The sequence below is a fragment of the Urocitellus parryii genome, chromosome 5 (assembly GCF_045843805.1).
Source record: "Urocitellus parryii isolate mUroPar1 chromosome 5, mUroPar1.hap1, whole genome shotgun sequence".
Taxonomy (NCBI): domain Eukaryota; kingdom Metazoa; phylum Chordata; class Mammalia; order Rodentia; family Sciuridae; genus Urocitellus; species Urocitellus parryii.
In genome coordinates this window covers 181,947,002-181,971,373 of record NC_135535.1, presented here as the reverse complement: position 1 = coordinate 181,971,373, position 24,372 = coordinate 181,947,002, and the positions used below count along the sequence as shown (strand labels likewise).

Below are 24,372 nucleotides of genomic sequence, written 5' to 3'. Positions count from 1 at the left end.
CCAAGGAGCAGGCTAGAGACATAGGTAACCCACACTGAGGGGGAGCAGCTTCACCCCCTTAGCAGAGCCGTCCCTTGATACTTGCCACCCTGATTCACAGTCCAGCAGCTTTGAACCAACTGCCTGGGCTTTCCCTGCATACACCATTCTTTCTTATCTCTGCCTGGAAGGTTCTTTCCCCTCCACTTCACCTGACCAAGACTCCTCTTGGAAAACCTTTTCCAAGCCAGGCACAGTGGTGCACACCTATAATCCTGGTGGCTCGGGAGGCTGAGACAGGAGAATCTCGAGTTCAAAGCCAGCTTCAGCAAGAGTGAGGCACTAGGCAACCCTGTCTCTAAATAAAATACAAAATGGGGCTGGGGATGTGGCTCAGTGGCCAAGTGCCCCTGAGTTCAATCCCCAGTGACACACACAAAAAAAAAGAAAACCTTTTCCGCACTTCCCACGGCAAGGAAGTGCTCCTCTGTGTTAGAAGCACCACTCTGTGCCCCCAAAAAGTCCTGACAGAATCTGCCATGCACTTGTGTGCTTATTGATGCCTCTGTTTCCCCCAGAGACCCCAAACTCCTTTTCTGTCCTCACCCACCTATTACACAGACCAAAGTGGCTCTTGATCAGCTTCCCCAAAGAAGAACGTGTAAAACAGTGACCAGACAGTGGGACAAGGGTTCTGGTTGCCTCAAGCACAACTTTTTCTCTTGCGTCCTTTTGTAGGTCTTGCCTTTCAAACTAGACTCGATGCCACCTAAGGACAGGGGCTTTTCTTCTGTACATTTCTGTAGAGCACCTTGCCCATAATTGGAGCTCAAGAAATATTTGCTAGAGGGGAAGTCATAGAAAAGTATAAATGGAAAACTAGAAAACTGATTCAGAAGTTGTGTGGATCTCTTGGGAAGAAGGGAGCATCCATTGAAAAAAAAATAACACCATTAGAATAACAGGCAGAGGAGAATCTTTCATCAGCGATGCTTTGGACTACAGGAGAGAATGGCGACAGCAAGAGGCTCTGGCACCCAGGGCTTCTCTTGGATGCGAAGGGAGAAAAAATTGAGACAGTATTATAAAGGCAGAAGCAATCAAATATTTCTTTCTGGTAATATGGGGAGAAGAAGGGGATGGAAGAGAGAAGGAAGATCCCTGCAAATCTGTAGCCTCTCCGGCTACCAAAACAGAGGAATGGAGAATCACAGGGTGGGAAGGAGGAGAGGGAGAAGGCTCCGGAATTTGCTTGTCATCTTGGCTGGAGTGGGCTTGAATGGGAGAGAGAGAGACTGAGAATAATGGGAATTGGTAGATCAATCAATCAGCAAATATTTATTGAGCAGCTACCCTGGCTGGCAGCTGGAGAGAGCTCAGCTGGAGGGAGGCACATTAGAAAATTGTCTATAAAAAGGTGGTTGTGGGGGAGAGGGAGGGACGTGTTCTTCTGGAACAGGATGGAAGGAGAAGCAGGGCTGCTTTGTTGTCCGCCTGGGGGCGGGTGTCACTCATCACAGCCTTTGTGAAAAGCCCCCTGGGGAGGTGGTGCACACAGCCTGCCCAACCCAGAACCCGACCCAGCTACGGGCCTGGGGAGGGGGTGATTTCTGGGGACAGCTGGGATGGGCTCCTCACCCACCTCCTTCTCCTCTTCCTCAGGGCTCCGGACGCTACTCTATCTACATCGCCAATTATGCCTATGGTAACGTGGGTCCTGATGCCCTCATTGAAATGGACCCCGAGGCCAGTGACCTGTCCCGGGGCATTCTGGCACTCAGAGATGTGGCTGCTGAGGCCGGGGTCAGCAAATACACAGGTATGCAAAGGGACACACGGAGGCTGTGAGCAGAGGGTCAGGGGCTGGGGTCCAAGTCCCTGAAAAGCTGAGTCTAATTCATCAGAGACCACAGGACAGGGGAGGATGAAGGCTTTGTTCCACCCCACCTTGCACAAGGCGCTCCTCCAACACCGTCTCTCCAAGTGTGGATGTGACATTTGGCAGGCCTGAGCTTTGGGGGCCAGCAGGGGACACCAGGCATCAGAGGTTGCCAGAAAGTGGGGTGAGACCACCACCCCATGATCCTCTCCCTGGAACCTTGTGCCCCTTTCCCAGCAGTGACCCCAATGACGGGAGACCAGTTTCTCTAGGAGAAAACGGATCCATCACCAAAGCCAAGATTTAAAGCGTTCTTTATTGCCAAATAGCAGATGAAATTATTTACTTGTAAGCGGCCAGGAATTCAATGCTAAATCCCTAAGCTTCGGCTGGGTCCTGTCTTGGATAACTGAGCTCAAAGAACTGTGTTCCTGTTCCAGAACTCTCCAGCATTTTTTCTGACGGCATGCTCCCCCTCCCCCCATCTTTCTGGATAGGGGACTATTGTCAGAGTCTTTGACAGGGAGATCTTTCTAGGGAAGGCTGTTTTTCTAATTCCAGCCCGGCTGCTGACTAAACTCTGATAATCTGCCAATAGACTGCTGATGGCAGAGCAATCCAGTTCCTGTTTGGGGTGCCAAAAATCAAGAAGCCAAGGCTGTACACAACACTTCTCACAGGCGCTTGGGCCTCACTCACACCTGCCCTGAACTTGGGGTGTAGAAATTCTCAGTGGTTGACCTTCCCCATTTACCCATCCCACCTTGTATCAAAGAGCCTTCCGAAGCCACAGTCAGACCGAATCCCAATCCTGAGGCCGGAAGGATACTTGAGGATTCATTTGGGCCATCCCCCTGCCTCCAGACACATGGCGGGTGGCATCATCTCAAAGTCCTACCCAGAAAAGGTTGTCTCTGCCTCCCCAGAGTTGATTATGCCCTTCTCTAGCCAACTTTCCACCTCGGTGAAAGGCGGAGATTAATGTTGACCTGTCTGGCAAACTTTGTGGGGACAAATGACTAGACAATAAAATAGTTTACACAGCTCAAGCCCCATCAAAGTGCCTAAGAGCTCCGCGCGTGAATGTGCCGCGGAAAGGCTGAGTGTCAGTAATAAACCACGTTTCCCTGGGAAAAGGAATAAACATGCAGGCGCTTCAGCCTAGATTGGTACCGTCAATTTTGCTGAGTACTTCCCAGTTCTGTGCGCTGGACTGGCTTGGCAATTAAGTGCCTTGATCTTGCAGGAGATGGGGGTAGGTTGGGGTGGGGGTGGAGCACTTGAAGATGATGAGATGGAAGGGAGGTAAGGACTGGGAGAGAGGGTTGTACACAGAATGGAAGAATTCAGGAGGTTTGAGCATGAAGGGGGCATTGTTGATGCTGGCTGGGCTGGCATGGAACCCGGGGGGGGGAGGGCGCCGAGCAGAGACAGCTGAGGAGCAGGAATGGGATGGGAGCATCAGCCAACTGTGCCTGGCTGTGCGGGAAGAATGGGGCAGCCCAAGGAGGGGACCGCAGCTTCTGTGGAGGTATGGAGGAGGCTAGGGCAGCTGGCGTGCCCAGAGGACACATCAGAGCAGCTCTGCAGACTTCCAGAAGCCATTTGGCTGACAAGAACCTATTTGGCCCACCAAGTTACTATTCTGTCTGCCCGCCTTCCCCAGCCCACCCTTTTCCTGCCCGCCAAGCCCCCCAACACTACTCTGAAGCCCCCCTTTGTCACTCAGCTAATGACACATGGACATCTGGCTGGAAAACTAGCCCCCAGTGCCCCCTTGAGCCCCAGGAATAGACCCCAAATGTAAGGGCCACCATGCTGCGCCAGCCTGATGGCTGAGGCTCTGGGCAGGTAGCCAGTGCTCAGTACCGGGCCGGTGCCAGGGGGTCTGGGAAGCCAGGAGGGAAGCAAGCAGGGATAAGCAGGCCTGAGCAGGCTGGGAGAGAAGCAAGCTGTGGCCAGATGTGCATTCAGGGAGCTCGGCCTCTGCAGGCAAGCCACACAGCATAGAAAGTCTGTCATCTGGGAGAACCTTGCATTTTCCCAGGGCAGAAACAGGTCCTTAGAGAAGGGACTCGCCCAAGGTCACATAGGAGATTTGTAGAAAACGAACACTTAGAACCCCATTTCTTGGTGCCTAACCTGTCACCGCCAGCTGACCTTTCTGATGACCTCCAGCTTCAGAATTCTGCTCCAGACTTGTGAAGGGGAAAGCCCCACACCCTCTGGGAATACAGACCAAAGCATTGGCGCTCAGACCCCAGGTTGTTGGGGCCGAAGCAGCTGCCTGGCTGGGGGTGCTCAGGGCAGCAGGGGGAGGCCTGGTCACTGCAGTGGCAGAGCCATGGCGCTGCCCGTGCACCAGCTGCCCGACTCTGCGGGAGGGGGAGGGGAGGCCTCCTCTCCAGACTCTATTGATTCTGGCTGCCACTGCTGCTCTGCTGGGTCACAGTGCCATCTAGTGGCCATCATGACCACTCTCAGGGGACTCAAGGGCCCCTGGAGGGTAGCAGAACAAGAGTCGCTGCTCCCTGAGAATTGCAAGCCCCAACTTCTCCAACGGCGTGGCTTCCTGGAGCCAGGACAGGGTCCCGCATGAGAATTCTGAGAACTGGGTCCGCCAAGGCAGAGGGCCTGGCATGGAACCCGAGGAGGGGGAAGGCAGAAACCCACACTGCCTCTGCGACCCAGTGACCTTGGGTCTGTCCCTCAGCCTCCCTGAGCACCTTGAATGAGCCAGATTAGCAGACAGCTCAGAGGACGGGTCCACTGCCACATGCTGATCGCGCCCACCATGCCCTCCAGTCCAGGCAGCAGTGGGCAGATATGAACCCTCCCAGTGACAGCGCACTCGCTCTCACAAGGTGGGTGCTAGAAAATGAAAGAGGGTGAACATGGGGCACGCCTGGTACCCTGCCTGGCACACGGGCAGTACCGGCTGCAAGGAACAAATACCCACACGCTTCTATCCTGGAGCCCTGACAGGGCCCTCTGCTGGGCGTCTCCTGGCCACAAGGGACGCTGCACTAAGCACAGGGGACACCAAAGGGAAGAGAGGCCACCCTACCCTGGAGGCATTCTGTGTGTTCCCTGCCTGACCCCCAGCCCCGGGCACTGCAGTGGTGTCTCCGTGCCCCCCAGCTTTCCTCCCTCCTTCCCACGAGACCCGGTCCCCTCCGGCCTCACTCCCTCCCTGGGAGCCCAGCATTTTGGCCTCACTCTTTGAGGGAGCATCTGCCCAGGCTGCAAGGTGGTGATTAAAGAAGCCTTAAAAGAAATTTGGAAAGAAAATGAAGGTGGATTTATGATGTCGGGTGGGGAGTTTTGCCGTTGGCTGGGAGCAGCGTGGAACAAGCGGAGGGCAGATCTGATTTATAGGAAGTCATTATTGGAGGAGACGGAGAGGCCTGAAGCCCAGCTGAGGCCTTCTGGCACATCCCCATCAACAGCACCACCGGGGGCCGCAGGGTGGGGGGCCAAGGAGCCTCCCAGTTTCCCGGGCCAGCAGTGGCCTTCCAACAGGAGCACAACGGGTCTGACAGCCAGGACCAGGTGGGGCTGGAGTAGCCGGTTCCTCAGCAGAGGCCAGGACCCACGGGGAGTGCCAGCAGGGGCCAGCCTGCCAGGGGTCCCCAGAGTCCAGGATACATGGGGACCATTTCCCTGGGGGATCAGATGCATTTGAAGACTGTCAGAAAGGGATGCCATTTTTTCTTTTAAAACAAACGTAGATATGTTGTAGAATAGAAATGTTATTTTTGTATGCATTTTTCTCAGCTAACACAAGAGATTTTAAAGAAATGTCAAGCCCATGGCTGGTCACTGCGGGCTACACCCCCAACATGCCAGTACAAGTTGCTCCCTGTTGGGAGAGACTTTAGCAAAAATGTTTGAGAAGCAGCCTGGGGAGAGGGCATGTGGACTGGACGGTGACCCCACTGCCCAGTGGCTGTGATTGCTCCTCCTGTTTCCCACCTAGAAAGTGGTACTGGGGGTCGGGGTTTGGGAAGATGATGGTCAAAAAAGGACATGTTTTACTTAAGAGGAATGGGTTCCAGAGGGACCCTGTACAATAGGGTGGCTACCGTTAATAATGCACTGTAGTCTTGCAAACTGCCAAGAGGATAGATTTTAAGTGTTCTCACCACAAAAAAAAAAAATGATAAGTTTGAGGTGATGCATATGTTTGTCAATCAGCTGGATTGAGCCATTTCACAACGTACACATTCTTTAAAACATGACATACATGAGAAGTCTACAAATGTTTATTTCTCGTTTAAAAAGAAAGTGGTTGTGATGAAACATACCTTGGGGTGTCGAGAGACTGATGTGGGGTGCACATGCATGAGGCACATAGGGCAGAGCCATGGGCACTAGAGGGACTCTTCCTGCCACTCCTGTGCCCGCTGCTCACCTCAAACCACTTCTTCCAGCCCCTCGATGCTGGGGAGTAAAGAGGGCCTCCTCTCTCTTGCACTGTCAAGTGGCCAAGGTTTGGAAATCTACCACCCTGGGGACAACGGTGGAGTCTGTCCTGGTGCATCCTGAGGAGCCAGGGCAGGAAGGGGCGGGCCGGAGCACCTTTGTCTAGCACCTTCCACGTCCACGCACTGCAGAGCCAGGTCCTGCCCAGCATCTGAAGCCCACTGAAAGCAACATTGCACCCACACCGGCTCACTCTATTTCCAAATCTCCCAGAAAATTTAGGATGGGAAACCGTGTTGCCATTCTGATCTGCACCTCATACCCCCTTCTGTAACCCACCTGCCTCACGTCTGTCCTAGCCCTACTCTTTTACATTTTGTGTGTTCTTAGCAGCTGGTAGACTTTGGCAACCCTGTTTCCATCAAGATTCCAGCAGACCAATGTCATGGGCCCAAGTCTCGTGACTCACGGGCCTCCCATCACAGCCTCCACAGGGGCAGAGGTTCCCCCACCCACACAGGGCAGGGGACTGAGGCCCCGGAGGAACCACTTCCCAAGTTCCTGAAGCCAGAGAGGCAGAGGCCAGGCAAGAATCTTGAGGCCTTTCCCCAGCACCGGGAATCCCTGTGCTGCTATGTGCTCCAGCCCCGCGGCCTTTTCCTTCCTTGCCCCGACCCCATGCTCCCAGAGCCAGTCCAGACACAGCCTAGGAGATGAATCCCCCTCACCCAAACCCCACTCAAGTCTGCATTGCCAAAGCACCAGGGTTCAGAGCTCTAGGGGTGCAGTTTGTGAGGACAACCAAGGCTGCCCTGTGGGGCTCAGGCAGGATGAGCAGATCAACAGAGGGAGGGCTGCAACGTGGCAGGAGGAGATGGGAGCCGTGAGGGCCACTTCCTCCTGCCCAGCCTGGTGGCAGAGCGGGCAGAATTCCTAGGGAGTCCTAGGCAGGGAAGAACATTCAAAGCCCAACAGCATAACAAGGAGGGCTTTGAAGCTTGAAAGTGCTGGGGGAAAATAAAGTGATATTATTCACTCAGCAGGTGGTAAATGGTCCCAGCTAATGACTATGTGGCACCTGACATTTTTGAAGGTAACTTCTAAACACCATCTCACTTAATATTTATGAGAGCCCTGAGAAGGAGCTGTTATTATTAATAGTCTTATGTCACAGGCAAGAAAACAGAAGCCCAGAAAGGTTAAGTGATGTGCCCAAGATCACACAGCTCAGACTTGGACTTCCTGATCCCCAGTCCTGTGGTCCGGCCCGCCACCAGCACAGCCTCTGAAGTCCCACCCACTCTTTATCCCTGAGAGAAAGTGTTGGCTTCAAATATAAAAAGAAGACATTGATATAAAGTGGAGTCAACTCCTCCTTAGAACATCATTGTTGAGTTAAATGACGGTGACATCTCCTGACTGCCCCCTGGAGACCCAGGCAGTATGGGAACCTCAGAAAGAAGAGGAAAAGATGGGCGTCGAGGAGGAAGAAGAGGGGGGGAGAGATCCTGGTGAAGACACTTGCTGACACCTTTGTCTTCGACCTGGCGGGAGGAGTGCGGGCTGCATCCACAGTAGGTGGATTTCATTGGTCTGAAGCGGACTTACATGTCCCTTTGGGAGTAGAGTTTTCTCTGTGACATCAGCAAGGGATACAGACACACCAGGCTGCCCCTGCCTCGGAGTCCAGTTTGGACCCCGTCCAAAGGCTGCTGGAGCTGATGCCCAAGAGGCTGGCTCCCCGACTGTCTGTCGACTCACCTGCTCCCCAACTGTGCCGCCAACTTGCCAAGGAGGAGTTGTGGGTAACATCTCTGTTATGGTCCGGTTGCCATGGCGATAAATTGCCGCTAATTAGTAGTGTGGTTACCATGGCAATTTTCTAGTAATTACAGGTTACAAATGGAGCAAGGCTTCAACCCAACCCAATTAGTTAATTAGAAAGATTTAGAAATTTGTCCAAAAGGGAAATAACCTGCTTTGTAGAAAATGAAGGGAATGTGTCACCGCCTGGGAGCAGAGTCAGAGAGGAAACTGGAGGATGCCGGAGCTTCCGGGGAAGAAGGATGGAGTTGCATGGCGGCAAGTCCTGAGTCCCACTTGGGATTGCCGGGGGACCTGACTAGGCCAAGGATTCCTCACGGAAGCTGGCTCCTGGGCTGAGCCTGGCAGGACCAGGGCGGGCACGGCTGCCAACAGCTACTTAGCAGCTCCTTTTTTAATGGGCAGAGGCAGGGCCCAGGTTGAGGCTTGGAAAGAGCTCGGGAGGCTGCCCTGCCCCCCCACCCCGCGATGTCTTGGCAGATGCACCCCAGGAACAGGGGGAATTTAGTGTCCCCATCGTCACCTGGGCCATCTGGAGAGCTAATCAGACTTCAGGGGAGGGGTCCAGAGGCAAGGCCCCGAGGTGTAGCGAGTGGTTCCACCAGGAGAGCAGTGAGAGAGACAGCGCCCTTCACCCTACTCTTCCTCCTGGCCCCCAACTCCGACAGTCAGGCTTCCTCTGCGCAGATGAGAAAGGCCCTGTGATCTCCCCCAGGACATCTCGGTAAGGAAGGAGCCTAGGAACCCAGAGAGCCCCCTTCTCAAATTAGCACAGTCACTTTGGGAAACCCCTGACTGGAGGGATGGGGAGAGGGCAGGGCCTGACCCACAGTCACACAGCTCTCAATAACTTTTTTTAAAAATTTATGTTCTGGAGTGCTTATAACCATTCTTGTTATTAGTGGTCAGTAGAATGTTGTCTCATGGTCAGTATGACGTTATACTAGAGAGGTTTACGATTCAAACTTGAGTGCACACAGGCACCGTTCAGGGGTCTTGTTAGGATGTAGGTCCTGATTCCAGTAGGGCCTGAGATCCTCCTGCGTTTCTAACAGGCTCTCCATGCCTGGCCTGCAGGCCTGACTCTGAGCAGCAAGGCTGGAGAGTCTACAAGCTCTTTCATATACCTCAACCCATCTTTTTTCATTGACATTTAAAAATGTGTATATTTATCATGCACAACATCATGTTTTGAAATTTGTAGATCTTGCAGAAGAGCTGACTTGAGCCACTTAGCAAGTGTTATTTCACATACTTAGCACTTGTTTGTGGTGAGGTCACTCAAAGTCCACCCTCTTAGCAAGTTCAAGTGTCTGGCACATTGTTACTAACTACAGTCACCATGTTGTACAAAAGCTCTCACAAATTTATTCCTCCTGTTTAACTGTAGCTTTGCGCCCTTTGACCAACATCACTTCTTTCCCCAGCTGCCCGCTTCTCCCAGCCCCTGGAGATGACACCATTCTATTCTCTACTTGCATCCATTCTAAGTTTTTAAGATTCCACATTTGAGCCATCCCTTACGGCATTTGTCTTTCTGTGACTGACTTAGATCACTCAGCATGGTGTCCTCCAAGTTCATCCATGTTGCCACAAAGGACAGGATTTTCTTTTTCCGTAAGGCTGAGTAATGTTCCATTGTATAGACAAACCTCATGTTCCTCACCTCTTCATCTGTTGATGGACACTTGGGTTGATTCTTTATCTTGGCTCTTGTGAATAGTGCCAAACTGAACATGGCGGTGCAGACGTGTCTTCAACACACTAATTTCATTTCCTTGGGATGTATACCCAGGATCACTGCATCATATGGCAGTTCTATTTTTAAGTTTTTGAGGACCCTCCGTACTGTTTTCTGTAGTGACTGTACCATTTACATTCCCATCAAGAGTACACAAGTATACAAGAGTTCCTTTTTCTTTTTTCAAAATATTTTTTAGCTACACATGGACACAATATCTTTGTTTATTCATTTTTATGTGGTGCTGAGGATCTAACCCAGTGCCTCACATGGGAGAGGCAAGCGCTCTGCTGCCTGGCCACAACCCCAGCCCCAAGAGTTCCCTTTTCTCCGAGTCCTCAAGGACGCTTGTAATCTTTCATCTTTTTGATAATCCTAATCTCACCTCACTTGATCCTCTCAAAAACCCTAAAGAAGAAAAGACAGGTCAGATTATCCCCATTCTAAAAATGAGGAAAATGAGGTTCAAGGATTCTTTAAATTGCCCAAGGTGAGTAGAATCAATGTCCCGTCCTGTTTGAACTGTTTTCTGCATGGTGGTCCCAGTCTTGGGGGCCACACCTGAGGGAAGTTTGCCCAGTACAGCCATGATCTCCTGGGAGGAGGCAGGGCTTGGCAAGCTGAGGCTTTATTTGAAACCTGCTAATGAGAGGTGGTTTTTTTTTCAGGATGCATTAAGGTTGGACTTCTTGTCATGGGTGACTCAAATTTAATCTTGGAGATTTCAAATCCTAATGTAGAGCTGGCTTGATTCCTTTCTCTTTAAATGCAACAAATTCTTTGCTGCATTTTTCCTCTCAAACTACAGAAGCAATTCTTCTTAAGACCAACCAAACAGTACTACGACAAAGAAAAAGCCACCAACCATCTCTCCTTCCCTCCCCAATCCTACCCCATCAAGGCAGACAGCTTAATGAGCGTGGCCTCCCCAACTTTTCTCCAAACTCCAGCAGGCTGCCTCATACCCATATATTCAACACGTATCCTCCCATTGTTTTAATAAGGGTAAGATCACAAGTGCCGTCACTTGGCAGGTTGCTCTTTCTATTAACAATACATCGCGGGCACTCCTCCAAGTCAATACATATGGATCTACACAGCCTTTCTAGGAGCTACAGAATGAGCCACCATATGGAAGCACCATATATTCAGCCAGTTCGCTATCGATGAACATGATTGCTCACTACATCAAACAAAGCAAAATAAGCATCCTTGTGTCTATAGCTGGCGCCCACAGCTGCTACGAGCGCCTATTTCTGTAGGTTCTTAAAGCAGGACCTGCATGTATGCAACACGGAGTGGGAGTGGGGGGCCCTCAGGGGACCTGTGACTTGGCAAAGATGGCACGGATGGGCTGGTTTTAAGGTGACTGTGGTGCTGCAGCCCTCTTGGAAGGGGAGGGAATGGCTCTAGCCTGTGTGTGGGGCCCGACCTCTGTGGGCCTTGGTGTGTGGAATCATTCCTTCCATACAAAGTGACCCACTGGACTCCTCCCTGGCCATCCTCAGTGCCAACAGAATCATGGAACTGTGAGCCCCGGTGTGGCTCAGGGAAGGATCCCGAAGGTCGGGCTCCTATCCCGCAAGGCTCTTCTGAGGCCCCTCCACTGCACTTCCTCACAGGCCCCAGAGGCAGCCCCATCGTCCAGCCGGGCCTGGGGCTTTGCTTCTGCTGCTCACTGTGGGTCCATGTCCTCTCCTAGGGGGCCGGGGTGTCAGCGTGGGCCCCATCCTCAGCAGCAGCGCCTCAGACATCTTCTGTGACAATGAGAACGGGCCCAACTTCCTCTTCCACAACCAGGGCAACGGCACCTTCGTGGACGCTGCGGCCAGTGCCGGTGAGTGGATGCCCTGGGCCCCTGACCTCCCTGGGCCCCAGGGACTCGAGGCTGCCCTGCCCCCAGCTGGCCATGAGCCTCTGAGTCTGGCTTGTGTCTCCCAGCATCAGTTTCTCCTCCAAGTCACCTCTTCCTGTCTTGGCCCACTCCCCCACTTAGCTTAAACATTCAGTTCTACAAATAACCATTTCTAGAACATTTGCTAAGTACCAGGGCATGCTGCCTGAATAGGCTAAGTCCACTCCACACATGGAAATGGCACTAACCGGTATATAACAAGAAGCAGGATGAAATCCACACAACATGGTGCCCGTGGCTCCCAGCTCTGCTGCCCTTTTCCACCCGGTTGACCTCGGGGCTTTGCATCTGCCATTCCCTCTGCCAGACTGCTCTCTCCATTCTTTGTCTGCAAAACTTCCTTTAACATTCAACTCGAATGTCACTTCTGTGAAGCATTTCCTGACTCCCTCTGTGCCACCTGGCAGACACTGGCTCTTCCTCCTCCCCTCATCCAGGTTTTTATATTGCCATCACAGTCGGTCTGTGAGTTCTGCAAGGACTGAGACACTGTTCTGCTAAATGACAGAATGGACACTGTAGGAAGTGCCCTTCAACACTCTCCCCCTACCCATTTCTTCCCCGCCTTGCTAATGGATGGAAGGTTTGATTTCATCTTCTTGGAGGTACAGGGAAGAGATCAGTAGGGATCCAGACCCACAAATCAAGGGTCCATCCACTCTAGGTAGTGCCCCAGAGCATCCAGTCCCTAGCCTAGGCTGACCCCTGATCCATTCCCTATGAATTAAGTGTATCTATCCCCTCGGCTTCCTGCTTGGGGGTCTCAAGAATGGCCACCCTCCCGCAGCCCGTAGCTGGCAGGCCCCTGTCCTCACCTTGCGTGTTCTCTTTCCCTGGTGCCCCCCACCTTCACCCCTCCTGTTGCCTTCCTGTGGCAGCAGATGTTCTCACTGCTGAGGACCCAAGGTGCAGCGGGGCTGGTGGAGAGGCCTAGAGGATCTGATAAGGTGTCAGGTGATGGAAGCAGAGGGGAGCAGAGGGGCGCGGGGGAGGAGCCGGCAGGAGGAGAGAGGCAAGGTGCGAGGCCGTAATTGAAAGTCAGAATGATTGCAGGGGCTTAACAAGACACGTCAAGAGGGCATTCATCACCCCAACAGATGCCGCTGAGAAATGCAGCCCGGCACCGATTAGTCCCGTGAAAGGGAACCAGCTCCTTGTCAAGGTGCCTCATAGATAGGAGAGAAATGGGCCGACACAGAAGGCCACCGACACTCAGGCCGGGGAGTTTTGCCGAGAATTAATGGGGTATTAATCCTAAGGATTGAGGCTGCCCCCAGATTTTGCAAACCCTCTTCCTCAAGCGTGGGCCTCGCTGCCTCCCAGGGACCCTCCTTCTCCTGGCTCCCACCCTCAGGATCTCCCTGCTGGCTGATGTGCCCCGCACTCTCTGACCGCTACCCCTGTAATATTGTCCTTCTGCCCATCATCCCCAAGGGCCTGCTGACTCCAGCCATTTGTCCACTGAGAGTCAACTACTCAGGCTCTCTGCCTGGTCTCTGGGGCAGCCCCCCCCCCAAGCAGCAGGAGGCCAAGCCATTGCTCTGAGCAGAGCCTCCCTCCCTCCTCCCCCACGGTCATCGCATCAGGGGACGGTGTACACTGGTGACATTGGACACCAGCTTCCCTTCCAGCTCCCGTAAGGCACGCTGTGTGTTTCTTTGTCATGGCTGCAGCATCTCCTCTGCTGTCACCAACATGCCTGGTTTGCCGGCTGTCAAATTATTTATGTCTCTTCATTCATTCAGCAAGTGCTTAGTGAAAAGCCAGGCTGCTGCAGGCACCGAGGTAGAGGATGTGCGCACACAGGTGAGCCAGGAGGACCGACCTGACCTCGTGGAGCGTCAGGTGTGGTGGCAAATCTGGACCCTAGACAAGTAAAATACAAAAGGAACACAACTGCACTGTGGTCAGCACCAGGAAGGAAAGAAGAAGCTGTGAGGGTGTGGCAGGTGGCTGGGAGGGGCTGTTTTAGATGGGGTGGTCAGGAAAAGCTTCCCTGAGGAGGTGACCTTGTGGCTGAGAGCAGAAAAATAAGCAGCGAGGTACCCAGAGCCTGGGGAGGCACTTGAGGGGGAGAAACCAGCTTGAGCAAAGGCCCCAAAGCTAGAAGGAGCTTGGTTGATTTGAGGCATGGAGGGGACACCGTGACCAGAGCTTGGAAAGGTGGAGAATGGTACCTGAGAAAGACCAGCGAAGGTGGGCCAGCACCATCAGGCAGGGCCGGAAGATCCCCAGGCGGGAATTCACACTTGACCCAAGAGCACTGGGGAGCCCTTGAGAGATTTAAGAAAAAGAGTGATGTGATCTGCTTAACACTCCCCCGTGGCCATGCGGGAGTGGCAGGGAAAGACGGGCCCACCCAGAATGCCCCCCACGCTCCTTCCCCACATCCATGCTGTCCCAAACTGACCAGGCACAGTAGCATGCTTGCAGGGCAAACACAGCCTGAAGACATCTTGCAAGCGGATGTCAGGGTCACCTCCTTCCCCATGGAGAACTTGTGAGAAGCAGCGATGTGTTCCTATGTCCCTGGGAGGGCAGGGACAGGAGGAGAGTGTGGAGAGTACAAGGGACGCCACCCCGAGGATCCTGCCTCTGTCCTCCCCAGGTGTGGATGACCCTCACCAGCACGGGCGAGGTGTCGCCCTGGCTGACTTCAACCGTGATGGCAAAGTGGACATTGTGTATGGCAACTGGAATGGCCCCCACCGCCTCTATCTGCAGACGAGCTCTCACGGGAAGGTCCGCTTTCGGGTAAGGAAGGGCTTCTGCCTCTACTGCTTCCCCTACAGGACATTGCAGAGTGGCCCCAGCATGGCATGTCGTCGGAGCTGCGGGGCTGCCCTGGGCCTCTAGCCCCTGGGGACGAGGTCCCAGAAGGTAACATGCAGGGGATGATGGGCTGCAGTCTGGGCTTGGTGGAGACTGGAGCCCAGAGCAGAGTGGACCATGGAGGCACAGCAGCCTCCAGGGGAACCGGGAGCCACCGCAGCAGGGCGGGGGGGGGGCAGGTGAGGGGCTCATTCTGTGGATGGAGGCCACTGTTCCTGGGGCTTCTGGAAGATTGAGGTTCAGACCCAGGACAGAGTGGCAGGGAGAGGGGGAAGTTGAGGCCACGGGTTCCCAAGACTGCCTCAAGGACAGAGAGATGGTGGGCAGGGGACAGCAAGCCCCTCCCTGCAACAGGCCCCGGGCTGCCATGAACTGTGATGCCAAGAACTCTTCCAAGGGGCTGTTTGGTGGTAGTGACAGAGGTGCCACCAGCAGGGTGAGGCTTTCTGCAGGAAGATCACAGAGGGCCCGAGATCATGGAAGCTGACCTCGGGGAGCCAGGATTGTTCTGGAGCTACTTAGGCCTTCCCAGAAACTCTCAGGAGAATGAGAACGTTCCAGTGTTTTTCTGAGGCTTTCTGGTCCCAGGAAAGGCTGTGAGACCGTGGAGAGGCCCCCACCTCAAGCCCCTGCCCTGGTCCCCTTCCTGCTGAGGCTAGAGCCCCAAGCTGTCGGGTGGGAGGAGGTCCGCCCCTGGACTCTGAGCCTTTGTTCCTGAGATGCTGGAGATTTCCACCTTTATCCAGCTCTGTTCTAACCCAGCTTCTCAACAGAGAGGGGTTTGCCCTCCCCACCCCCCACCAGCACATTGGACCTTATCTAGGGACATTTTTGACTGTCCCAACTTGGGGCGGGGTAGCACTAGCATCTCATGGTTAGAGCCAGCCATGCTGCCGAACCTCCCGACGGGCAGGACCCCTGGCACGACACAGAATCATCCGGCCCCAAATGCCCACGCGCTGAGGTTGAGGAACCTGTTAACCTTCTGAGGCTCTGCAGAGCTCCCAGGAGCAATAATGAGGATAATAATAATGAGTGCCCCATTTATCAAGTGCCTCCCGTGTGCCAGGAACTGTGCTAAGAGCTTTACATACATTATCTCAGAAGCCCAGACGTCCAGCGGGCAGCCCCAAGAGGACTATGAAGGTTTCCATTTTTATAGGATCGATAGAACAATAAAGAGTTAGAGATCCTGAGGTCTCCTTGTTCCCCAGCAATTTGGGGCCTGCTCAGCCCACCCGGACCAGCTGGCGGGCTCCTCATCAACCTCATTACTGGGCTGCTGGCCTCCTGGAACAGGAAGCTCACCCGCTGGTCCAACCTGCTCTGGCCTGTGTCCGACAGAGCAGGCCTGCAAGAGGACAAGAGCCAGGCCTAGGGGCAGAGGGGCCTCGAAGAGACCCCGGCCCTCTCCATGAGCACCCAGGGATTTGGATAAGCCCCCAAAGTGAGGAAGGGGCAACCCCACCCACATGGGGAAACTCTGCTCAGAAACATAAGGTCATCTTCTATTTCAGAGGCAAAGCCCCCACCCAAGACCCTTCGCCAGACTCACAAGACTCTGCCAGTACTTGGGAGTTCTAACTGAGCTATCCTGAGTCTGGGGTCTCCCTATGAGGTCCGTGTCACTAAACTGCAACTTCCTCAAAGCAGATGTCTCAAAACAAAAGAGTCCTTAAGGCCTCCCCTGCGGCAGAGCATGGGCTGGCCCAGGGCTGTCAGTGGACAGTCACCAAGTGGCCTCCCTAGAAAGGCAAAAAAAGCAGAGGCCACCTTTTGCTTCCATTGAACAGGTGGCCGGGCTGAGACAGCCTGGGTTGCCAGCAATGTGTCCTGTGCCCACTCTGTGCCAAGCATTTGACATGCAGTCCTTATAGCCCAGGCGGCTCTTGGTATCCCCATGTTGCTGATGAAGAAAGTGATGTCCAAAGGGTTAAGTGACTTGCCTGAGGTCACACGGCTAGTCGGAGACGGAGCCTGCATGGGCCAGGCGGTTTCCAGTGCCTTCCCAGCTCCCTGCTTGTGCGGAGGAGAGCGGATGCCTAGCAAGAAGACAGCACCTGGAATCAGAAGCCCTGACTTAGGGCTCCACTCACAGCTACGATTCTGGGCAATTCCCCTCCCTCTCTGGGATTCAGTCACCTCACCTATAAAATGGGGTCGCTAATGGCTGTGCTGCTCAAGGTACCGATGGCTAAGTGTGATCCAGACGGGGAACAGCTAAGTGCTCACTGGGGTGGGTTCCAGCTGTTTTTCTTCCCTCCTTGTCCCCTACCAGCAGTCTGGGTTTCTGTGGTCCTGAGCCACACCCCAAGTCCCTTGGCCAGAAGGTGAGGAGGCATTGGGACTCTGGTCTCTGTGTCCACGCACTGTAGAGGGGAGTGGGCCTCGTACCCATTCCCACTGTCCCCTCCGCTGACCCCACCCCTCTCTCTTCAGGACATCGCCTCCCCCAAGTTCTCCATGCCCTCCCCTGTTCGCACTGTCATCGCTGCCGACTTTGACAATGACCAGGAGCTGGAGATCTTCTTCAACAACATCGCCTACCGCAGCTCTTCAGCCAACCGCCTCTTCCGGTGCGGACCCCAGCCTAGCAGCTGGAGGGTGGAGGGAAGGGTTGGGAACCAGAGGGAGGTTCCCAGGCCCAGGGAGTCAGAGCCCAGGGGGAGAAGGACCCTGGTGACAAACAGAAAGGATGGGAGGACGGGGACTGAGCAAGAGGCTTCGTGTGTAGAGGGAAAACCCTGAACAAGACTCAGGCGTCCGCCATTGTCAGGAATTGGGTAGAGAGGACACAGACCAGGGCGTGCCCCGGGTCAAGCAGAGACAGGTTGACTTAACAGAGACTTCAGAGAGCCCATAACAGGACTGTGAGTGTTTCAACTTTCCAAAAGATGGCTGGAGTGTTCCGACTAGATCTGACCAGAGGAGGCATCTTTCAGATAAACTTCTCCTGGGATTGGTGCCCTGGGAACATTCTTTAGGAAACACTGGAGGAGAAAAATTTACAGTAGGGAAGGAACAGGTAGCTTCAGAAACAGAAAGAAGCAGCCAGCCCCTGAACATCCTGTCCAGGGAGAAAGAGTTTCATTTCTGAGGTGACACTTCTTGCAGGGAGGAAGGTGTGATGTGGACAACATTGGCTTCAGAATCATCCAGGGGCCCTGGGACCCCTTTAGGGTACAGAATCCCAGAGCCAGGACCTGTACTTCTACAAGGGCAGCAGGCACCAGGTGACTGATCACACTAAAGTTTGGGAACCACTGCTGGAGACAAATCTTAGGCCTTGTGGCCCGAGGCATCCCTGTGCCAGCCCTAAAACACGCTGATGAAGCTCAGGATCAGAGAGAAGGGTGGGCCAAAGGTTTTGGAGCCAGGAAATGGGTCAGATCATTGCTTGGCCCAGCAGATCCCTATCCCACTCTCAGAAGGACCCAACTATTAATAAAAGGCATGAGCTGTGACTAAGCATGTTTTAAAATATAATTATTAACCAATCATCAATCCTGACTATATGTAATCACCCCCCAAGGCACCAGATTTACTAATTAGGTGCCTTGCAAAAAGCTTATTCACAACTTCCAGATTAATTGCAGAAGATCAATTGCTCGTTAACAGAGACACTACTTTCCTTCTCTGGCTAATAAAGTGTCACTTGCCAGGGCCCCTAAGCACCCAGGAGGCCAGTGCTCCAGTCTCTGTGGCCTAGGAACCCAGTATCTCCCTGCCTGCTCGCCCTTGCTGCCTGCTTTAAACCTCCCAGCCTCCCCTGCGGCGGATCATGGGCTGGCCCAGGGATGTCAGTGGACAGTCACCAAGTGGTCCCCCTGTGAGGTAGTGTGTTTGCTTTCATGCAGAGGCAGCAGAAGCCACCTCCCTAGATCCATGGCTGGGCCCCAAGTCCCAGTGGCAGATGGCTGGGTCCTGAGCACATAGCTCAGGGACTACAGCTGGGACTGCTGCTCAGCTGGCAGCACAGGAAGTTTAACCCCGCCTGTCCCACGCTGTGCCGGCTCTTCACCTGTCACTGAGCAGAATATCTTGGGCTTCTTGAGCCCAGTGCTGTCCTGTAGCCTGGCCAAGCACTGGGGAACAAGAGCCTCAAATGCTCAAGTCTGAAAGTCCTTTAATGATACCTAGGGCAATGTGTCACCCAAAGCAGACCCAAACCCAAGAGCAGGGGACTATGAATAATCACCCCAAGCCAATAAAGGCAATAGGCATGAACAGGGACTCTTTTAGGCCACCTGGGGTGGGATGTGGTCCCCCCACTTATGCTTGCCTCAGATCTGTTCTCAACTCTCCCCACACCCTCATCTCTTGGGGATCCCTGCACCCTCTCCAGCCCCCTCCTGTCTGGCCTCAGCAGCACAGCAAGCTGTTGAAATGCAAATCTGAGCACACCCCTCTCTCCACTTCTTTCAGATAAGGTCCCCAGCCCTTCATTCTCCACTGCTCCCTTTACACCAAGCACCAGACACCCTGGGCTCTTCTGGGCATGCACACTGCCCACACCAGCAAGGGCCCTTTCCCCTTCTTCACCTGAGTGGCACATACTCACCTACTCACCACCATTCTGGTCTCAGCTGGGCTGCCCTTCCTCTGGGAAGCCTTCTAAGACTGTCCTGGTTGGAGGAGCTGGCCCTGCTCTGCACTCCCCTTGCCAGCCCCTGTTGACACAGGCCAAGCCCCATTCTCCCCAGTGGGCACTGTACCCCCGAGCCCCATTCAGAGCCCAGCACAGGGACGTTGGTACAACATTCGTTCACTGAATACATAAACGCCTGGGTTTCTCCTTAGGAATCTTTAACATCAGTGTCACCTGAACCAAGAGGTGTCACTCTACCAAGCCATGGCAGAGCTGCAGCACACAAATGATGACAAGGGCTGTGGGTATCAACAGGCTGAAGTGTCACCCCTCAGCAGGTGCACACACACCCAGGGACACTTACACACAAGTCCACTGGGTTACTCTGATGTACACGCAGAGGAGCTTGACATAGGTGCCCATGTGGACAGAGGACACCTCATGGGATCTGCACAACCCTGCAGGCACCCTGCAGGTCTGCCAGCTCTCTCTCTGCCATCCGGCCACCATAGGCTTCAGACAGGGGGCCCTGGCCTCCTCCTGAAAGTACCGGCCACATCACAGCCTTCTGTTGGCTCTCTGTGCTTTGACAGAGTGTGTGTTAGAGAGAGGAATGCAGACTCTTCCTGCCCCTGCTGTCCCCCATTGCTCTACACAGCGAGGGCAGAGTACCCACGGCTGCGAGAATATAATGAGTGAGGAAAGTCAGAGAGGGAGGCTCACTGACACCAGCAGCAGTCAGCTTAATATGGCAACAGGGAAGGACTTTGACAGCAGACTTCCCAGAGGTAAATATGTATGACCAAGATTTGCAGTTCAAAACAGACAGAACCCCGGCAACCCAGAGGGACCTCTTTCCTCCCGTTGGCCCCTGGAATTTACTCTCACATCCCACAGACACCTGCTTGGAGCTTTCTAAGAGCCAGGCACTGTGTTAGATGCTGCAGGAGAAGCAGAGATGAATATGCAAGGTTCCAGCCTGCAGCGCGCTCACAGAACAACTGGGGAGCTAAGATGCTCACATGGAGCATTAACACAGGCAGGAAGCACCAAAGGCCAGGAGAAGGGGCTGGCTTCCTTAGGAGGATGGGGGAGGGGGCATCTGCATGAAGCTTGGGCCCTGGTAGCATCCAGAACTAGGAAGCCCAGGGCCACATGGAAGAGCTCGAAGGTCAGTTGAAGGTAGTTGTACCCCCTGCCCTTCTCCATCCGTCAACTGCCCTTCCCCAGGCTGTCTATAATTCATCCATTAGAGAAGGAAAAATCAATATTTGCCAACATAAATTAAAACCCAAGAAGGGAACGGCCACGGTGTAAGCAGGGTCTGTGATCAGAGAGTGGCTGCGTGAGCATCCCGTGGCAGTCCCTGCACATGGGGCCTGGGGCTGCTCAGGGGACAGGACAGAGCTAGTGGGTCTCTGGATCCCAGGCCTCTGGGGCCCCACCATAAGCAGCCTGTCTCTCTCCTTCAGTGTCATCCGCAGAGAGCACGGAGACCCCCTCATCGAGGAGCTCAATCCTGGTGACGCCCTGGAGCCTGAGGGCCGGGGCACAGGTGAGGGCACCTGGCCTGTACCCCGCATCCTGACTCTGCCTATGCTCCGGGTGAGGGCAGGTGGAACCAGGCAACCAATCCCACCGTAGGGCTCCTCCCCTTCCTGCTGCTTTGAGGGCTGAGACCCAAGGGCTGGGGTGAGAGCAGAGAGGGAGGAGCCCTGGGGACTGCCAGGCAGGAGGCAGAGCAGGACAGTCCCTCTTCCAGTCCCAGGACAGCAGGCAGCGGGGTGGGATTCTCTGGGTGTGTGGGCAGCAGCTGTCCAGCCAAGCCTTGCAGGGTGAGAATGGAAAGGAGTAAGATGGGTCCCTTTTGCTCTGAGGAAGGGGATTCTGTGTGTGACCCCTCTTGGCACTCAACTTGGTGTCAAAGAGCACTAGACCAGGTGACCCAACACCTGGGTCTGCTGTTGCCTCACTCTATGGTTTTGGTAAAGCTGCTTTGGTTTCTGGGTCTTGTTTTCCACATCTACAAAATGGATATCATCTTATCTGCCCCACCTCACCTTTCTGTGTTATAACAAGGACTGAAACACTGATAAATTAACCCCCCAAAATGTGCAAATGTTAAGGTATATTATCCAAACCAGAACAGAAGGACCAGTGTGTGAGTGACATGCACCCACCTGCTCCATGCCACATCCAGGGGAGGGGAGGGAGGTCCTGCGCTGTGAATCCCATTCTGAGCTGGCCATTAGGCAGGGGAGAGAGGAGCCTGGAGCCCTGTCCTCCTGTCGCAGAGCTGTGTCCTTTCTCTGCCTCCCACCCTCAGAGCTGTGGTTGCTGTACCTGGCCAGGTGCCTCTATCCCCCAGGGGTCTGCTGGCCTAAGCCAGAGGTAAAATCTGCATTGCTTGCAGGGGGCGTGGTGACCGACTTCGATGGAGATGGCATGCTGGACCTCATCTTGTCCCACGGAGAGTCCATGGCTCAGCCACTGTCCGTCTTCCGAGGGAATCAGGTGTGCATGGATCTCATGACCTATAGATCCCAGCCCCGCCTGCTCCCCTGGACCCTGCATGGATGAGGGCAGGGCAGCCCAGGAGGCTTGCTGGCCACCCATGTGCTGGGAAATGGAAATCCCAGTCCCTGGAGAAGCAAATACATTCCTGGCTGCCCAGTGGACCTCAGGAAGGGTCGCCTCCAGGGAGAAGCCCTCAGCCTCTCACCTGCTGCTCTCACTTTTCTGCCCAAACTGTTTTTCCTGAGTCTCTTGCTTTCCCTCCTCTTGCAGGGCCTTTCTTTCCTCTCCACCCGTCTGTTTTGCCTTGTTCTTCCTCTTCCTCTGCCCTGCTCCACCCCTGTGCCTCTCATCCTCCCCATCAACCGTGGCCTTCCTGCTGTCCCTCGTGCTCTGACGCCAGGTCTGCCCTTCCCTCCCTGCAGGGCTTCAGCAACAACTGGCTGCGAGTGGTGCCACGGACCCGGTTTGGGGCCTTCGCCAGGGGCGCCAAGGTGGTGCTCTACACCAAGAAGAGTGGCGCCCACCTGAGGATCATCGACGGGGGCTCGGGCTACCTGTGCGAGATGGAGCCCGTGGCACACTTTGGCCTGGGTGAGTCGGGGCCCAATAGGGAACAGGGAGCAGGTCCTGGAGTCCTGCAGCATGCCACCCAACTCGGGGACTCACAGCCCGAGCATTTTCAGGGTGCCACTTCACTGTGACAGCATGGTGGACACCAGCCACCAGAGGCAAACCCTGCTCTGCAGTGAGCCTGGGCTCAGGGAGAAGGGGTAGGGAAGGCTGCCCAGGATTCCATGTCCCTTGCTTTCAGAAGTCCCCACTCCAGGACCTCTGGAATCAGTTCAGAGTATTTATCTTCCATTTGTCCAAGGTCATAGCCTTGGTCTTCTTGTGCTGGTCTGCATCAGACTTGCCCAGAGCAGTTCCTCCCTTGGCCTCTTGGGAGCTGGTTTAGTCTTTAAGGTGCCACACCAAGACCTGGTGTCTTCCCTCCAATAGAGCCTGGGAGCCCTGTGTTCTCAGCGGGAGCCAGGTGACCTGATGGGTAAAAGCTGGCTCTCAGCCAAGGAGGGGGAATGAAAAAATCTGATCTTTTTATATGTATAAAACCACACACAGACACACACACACACACACACACACACACACACACAGCATGCCTGCGGCATTACTAGATGATGCTATCATCTATTTGACCAGTGAAAGTGCAAAATAGTAACAATACCAAATGCTGGTGAGGATGTGGAGAGCTCTGAGAGATGAGAGAAGCTGGCTGTCTCCCACATGGCTATGCAAATGTAACTCGTACCACTTCTGAAATAGTTTGGTAGATTCTTTAAAAAGGAAAAAAAAAACTAAACATACAACTATTGTACATGAGCCTGCTGTTACAGGTGCTCCTTGACGTCAGGAGGTTCTGCCCCAATGCCAACACATCATGAGTTGAAAAGATTACAAATGGAGAATGCCTGGAACACACCTGGCCACCGAGCCTCCCGAACATCTGGGCTCAGCAGCACAGGGCACTGAGAGCACCAGGTGTTCCCCTCATGATCATGTAGCTGACCAGCAGCCCCAGCTCACTGCTGCTACCTGGCATCAGAAGAGAGCCTCATGCTGCATATACTAGCCAGGAGAAAAATCCAAATCCAAAATTCAAAGTACAGTTTCTGCTGAGTGCCTATCACACCATCATAAAGTAAGAAAATCATTAGTTCAACCATCGTAACTTGGGGACCATCTATATATCCCCAGACATTTATCTCAGCAGAATGAAAACTTAAATCCACACAAGTCTTTACACTGTTGTCCATAGTAGCTTTATGTTTAATAACCAAAAAAAAAAAAGAGAACATAGATGTCCTTCAGTAGATTAATGGTTCAACAACCTGTGGTACATCCACATCCTGGAATATTACTCAGCAGGGAAGAAATAAAGCATTGATACAAAGCCTAGGGTAGACCTCCAGGGCACCGTGGTGAGTGAGAAGAGCTCATCTCCCAAGACAGCATGTGTCCCTTCACAGAACCCTCCTGAAATGACAAAACCAGAGAGCTGGAAAACAGATTGATGTTCCAGGGTGAGAGATGGCAAAGGGGAAGAGTATAATGACCAAGGGACCACTCTGTAGTGAGGGGGCCGTTCTGTTATCTTGACCGTGGTGATGCTGTCAGTCCACAAGTGTGTTAAATGACATAGAACTATACACACACGAGGCCCCATGCCAGGCTCTTGGGTTCCATGTGGTCCTGTTGTTACGGAAGCTGTAACCATTTGGCAGCTGGGTGACAGGCACAGAGGACCACTCTGTACTTCTTGGTAACTTGCTGTGAATCGCCAATTATTTCAAAATAAACCTTTTTTACAAGAAATGCATGGAGGGATTAGAAATACAAGTGTACAAATTCTTCAGGGCTGCAGGGCTTATGATAATGGAAATCAAGGTGGAGAGCATGGGGGCAGGGCGGGAGTAGCTGCTAAAACACAGAAATTAAGAAAGCAGTTGAGTCAAAAGACTCCCAGGTTCAAACCAGACACCTACCTTTCTGTGTGTTAGCACCTCATGAAGTGATATGATTTTAACATAAAAAGATTAGGCAAGATGATCTGATATAAATGATCTGAAATAAATGTCTATCAGTGCTGACGTCATACATGTGCTGTATGTGCG

General features: G+C 53.6%; 1 protein-coding gene across 7 annotated transcripts in view; it reads left to right on the top strand.

Annotated features, from left to right (window-relative positions):
- Positions 1-24,372, top strand: part of Crtac1 (cartilage acidic protein 1) — a 157,503-nt gene that overhangs the window by 100,059 nt on the left and 33,072 nt on the right. For all 7 annotated transcript variants that reach the window (XM_026394754.2, XM_026394753.2, XM_026394752.2 and 4 more), the window contains 7 exons: positions 1,642-1,798; positions 11,551-11,685; positions 14,372-14,517; positions 17,035-17,171; positions 20,656-20,738; positions 21,597-21,697; positions 22,123-22,291. In XM_026394754.2, the coding sequence (XP_026250539.1) occupies positions 1,642-1,798; positions 11,551-11,685; positions 14,372-14,517; positions 17,035-17,171; positions 20,656-20,738; positions 21,597-21,697; positions 22,123-22,291 (928 nt within the window). The remainder of the gene's footprint in view (positions 1-1,641; positions 1,799-11,550; positions 11,686-14,371; positions 14,518-17,034; positions 17,172-20,655; positions 20,739-21,596; positions 21,698-22,122; positions 22,292-24,372) is intronic.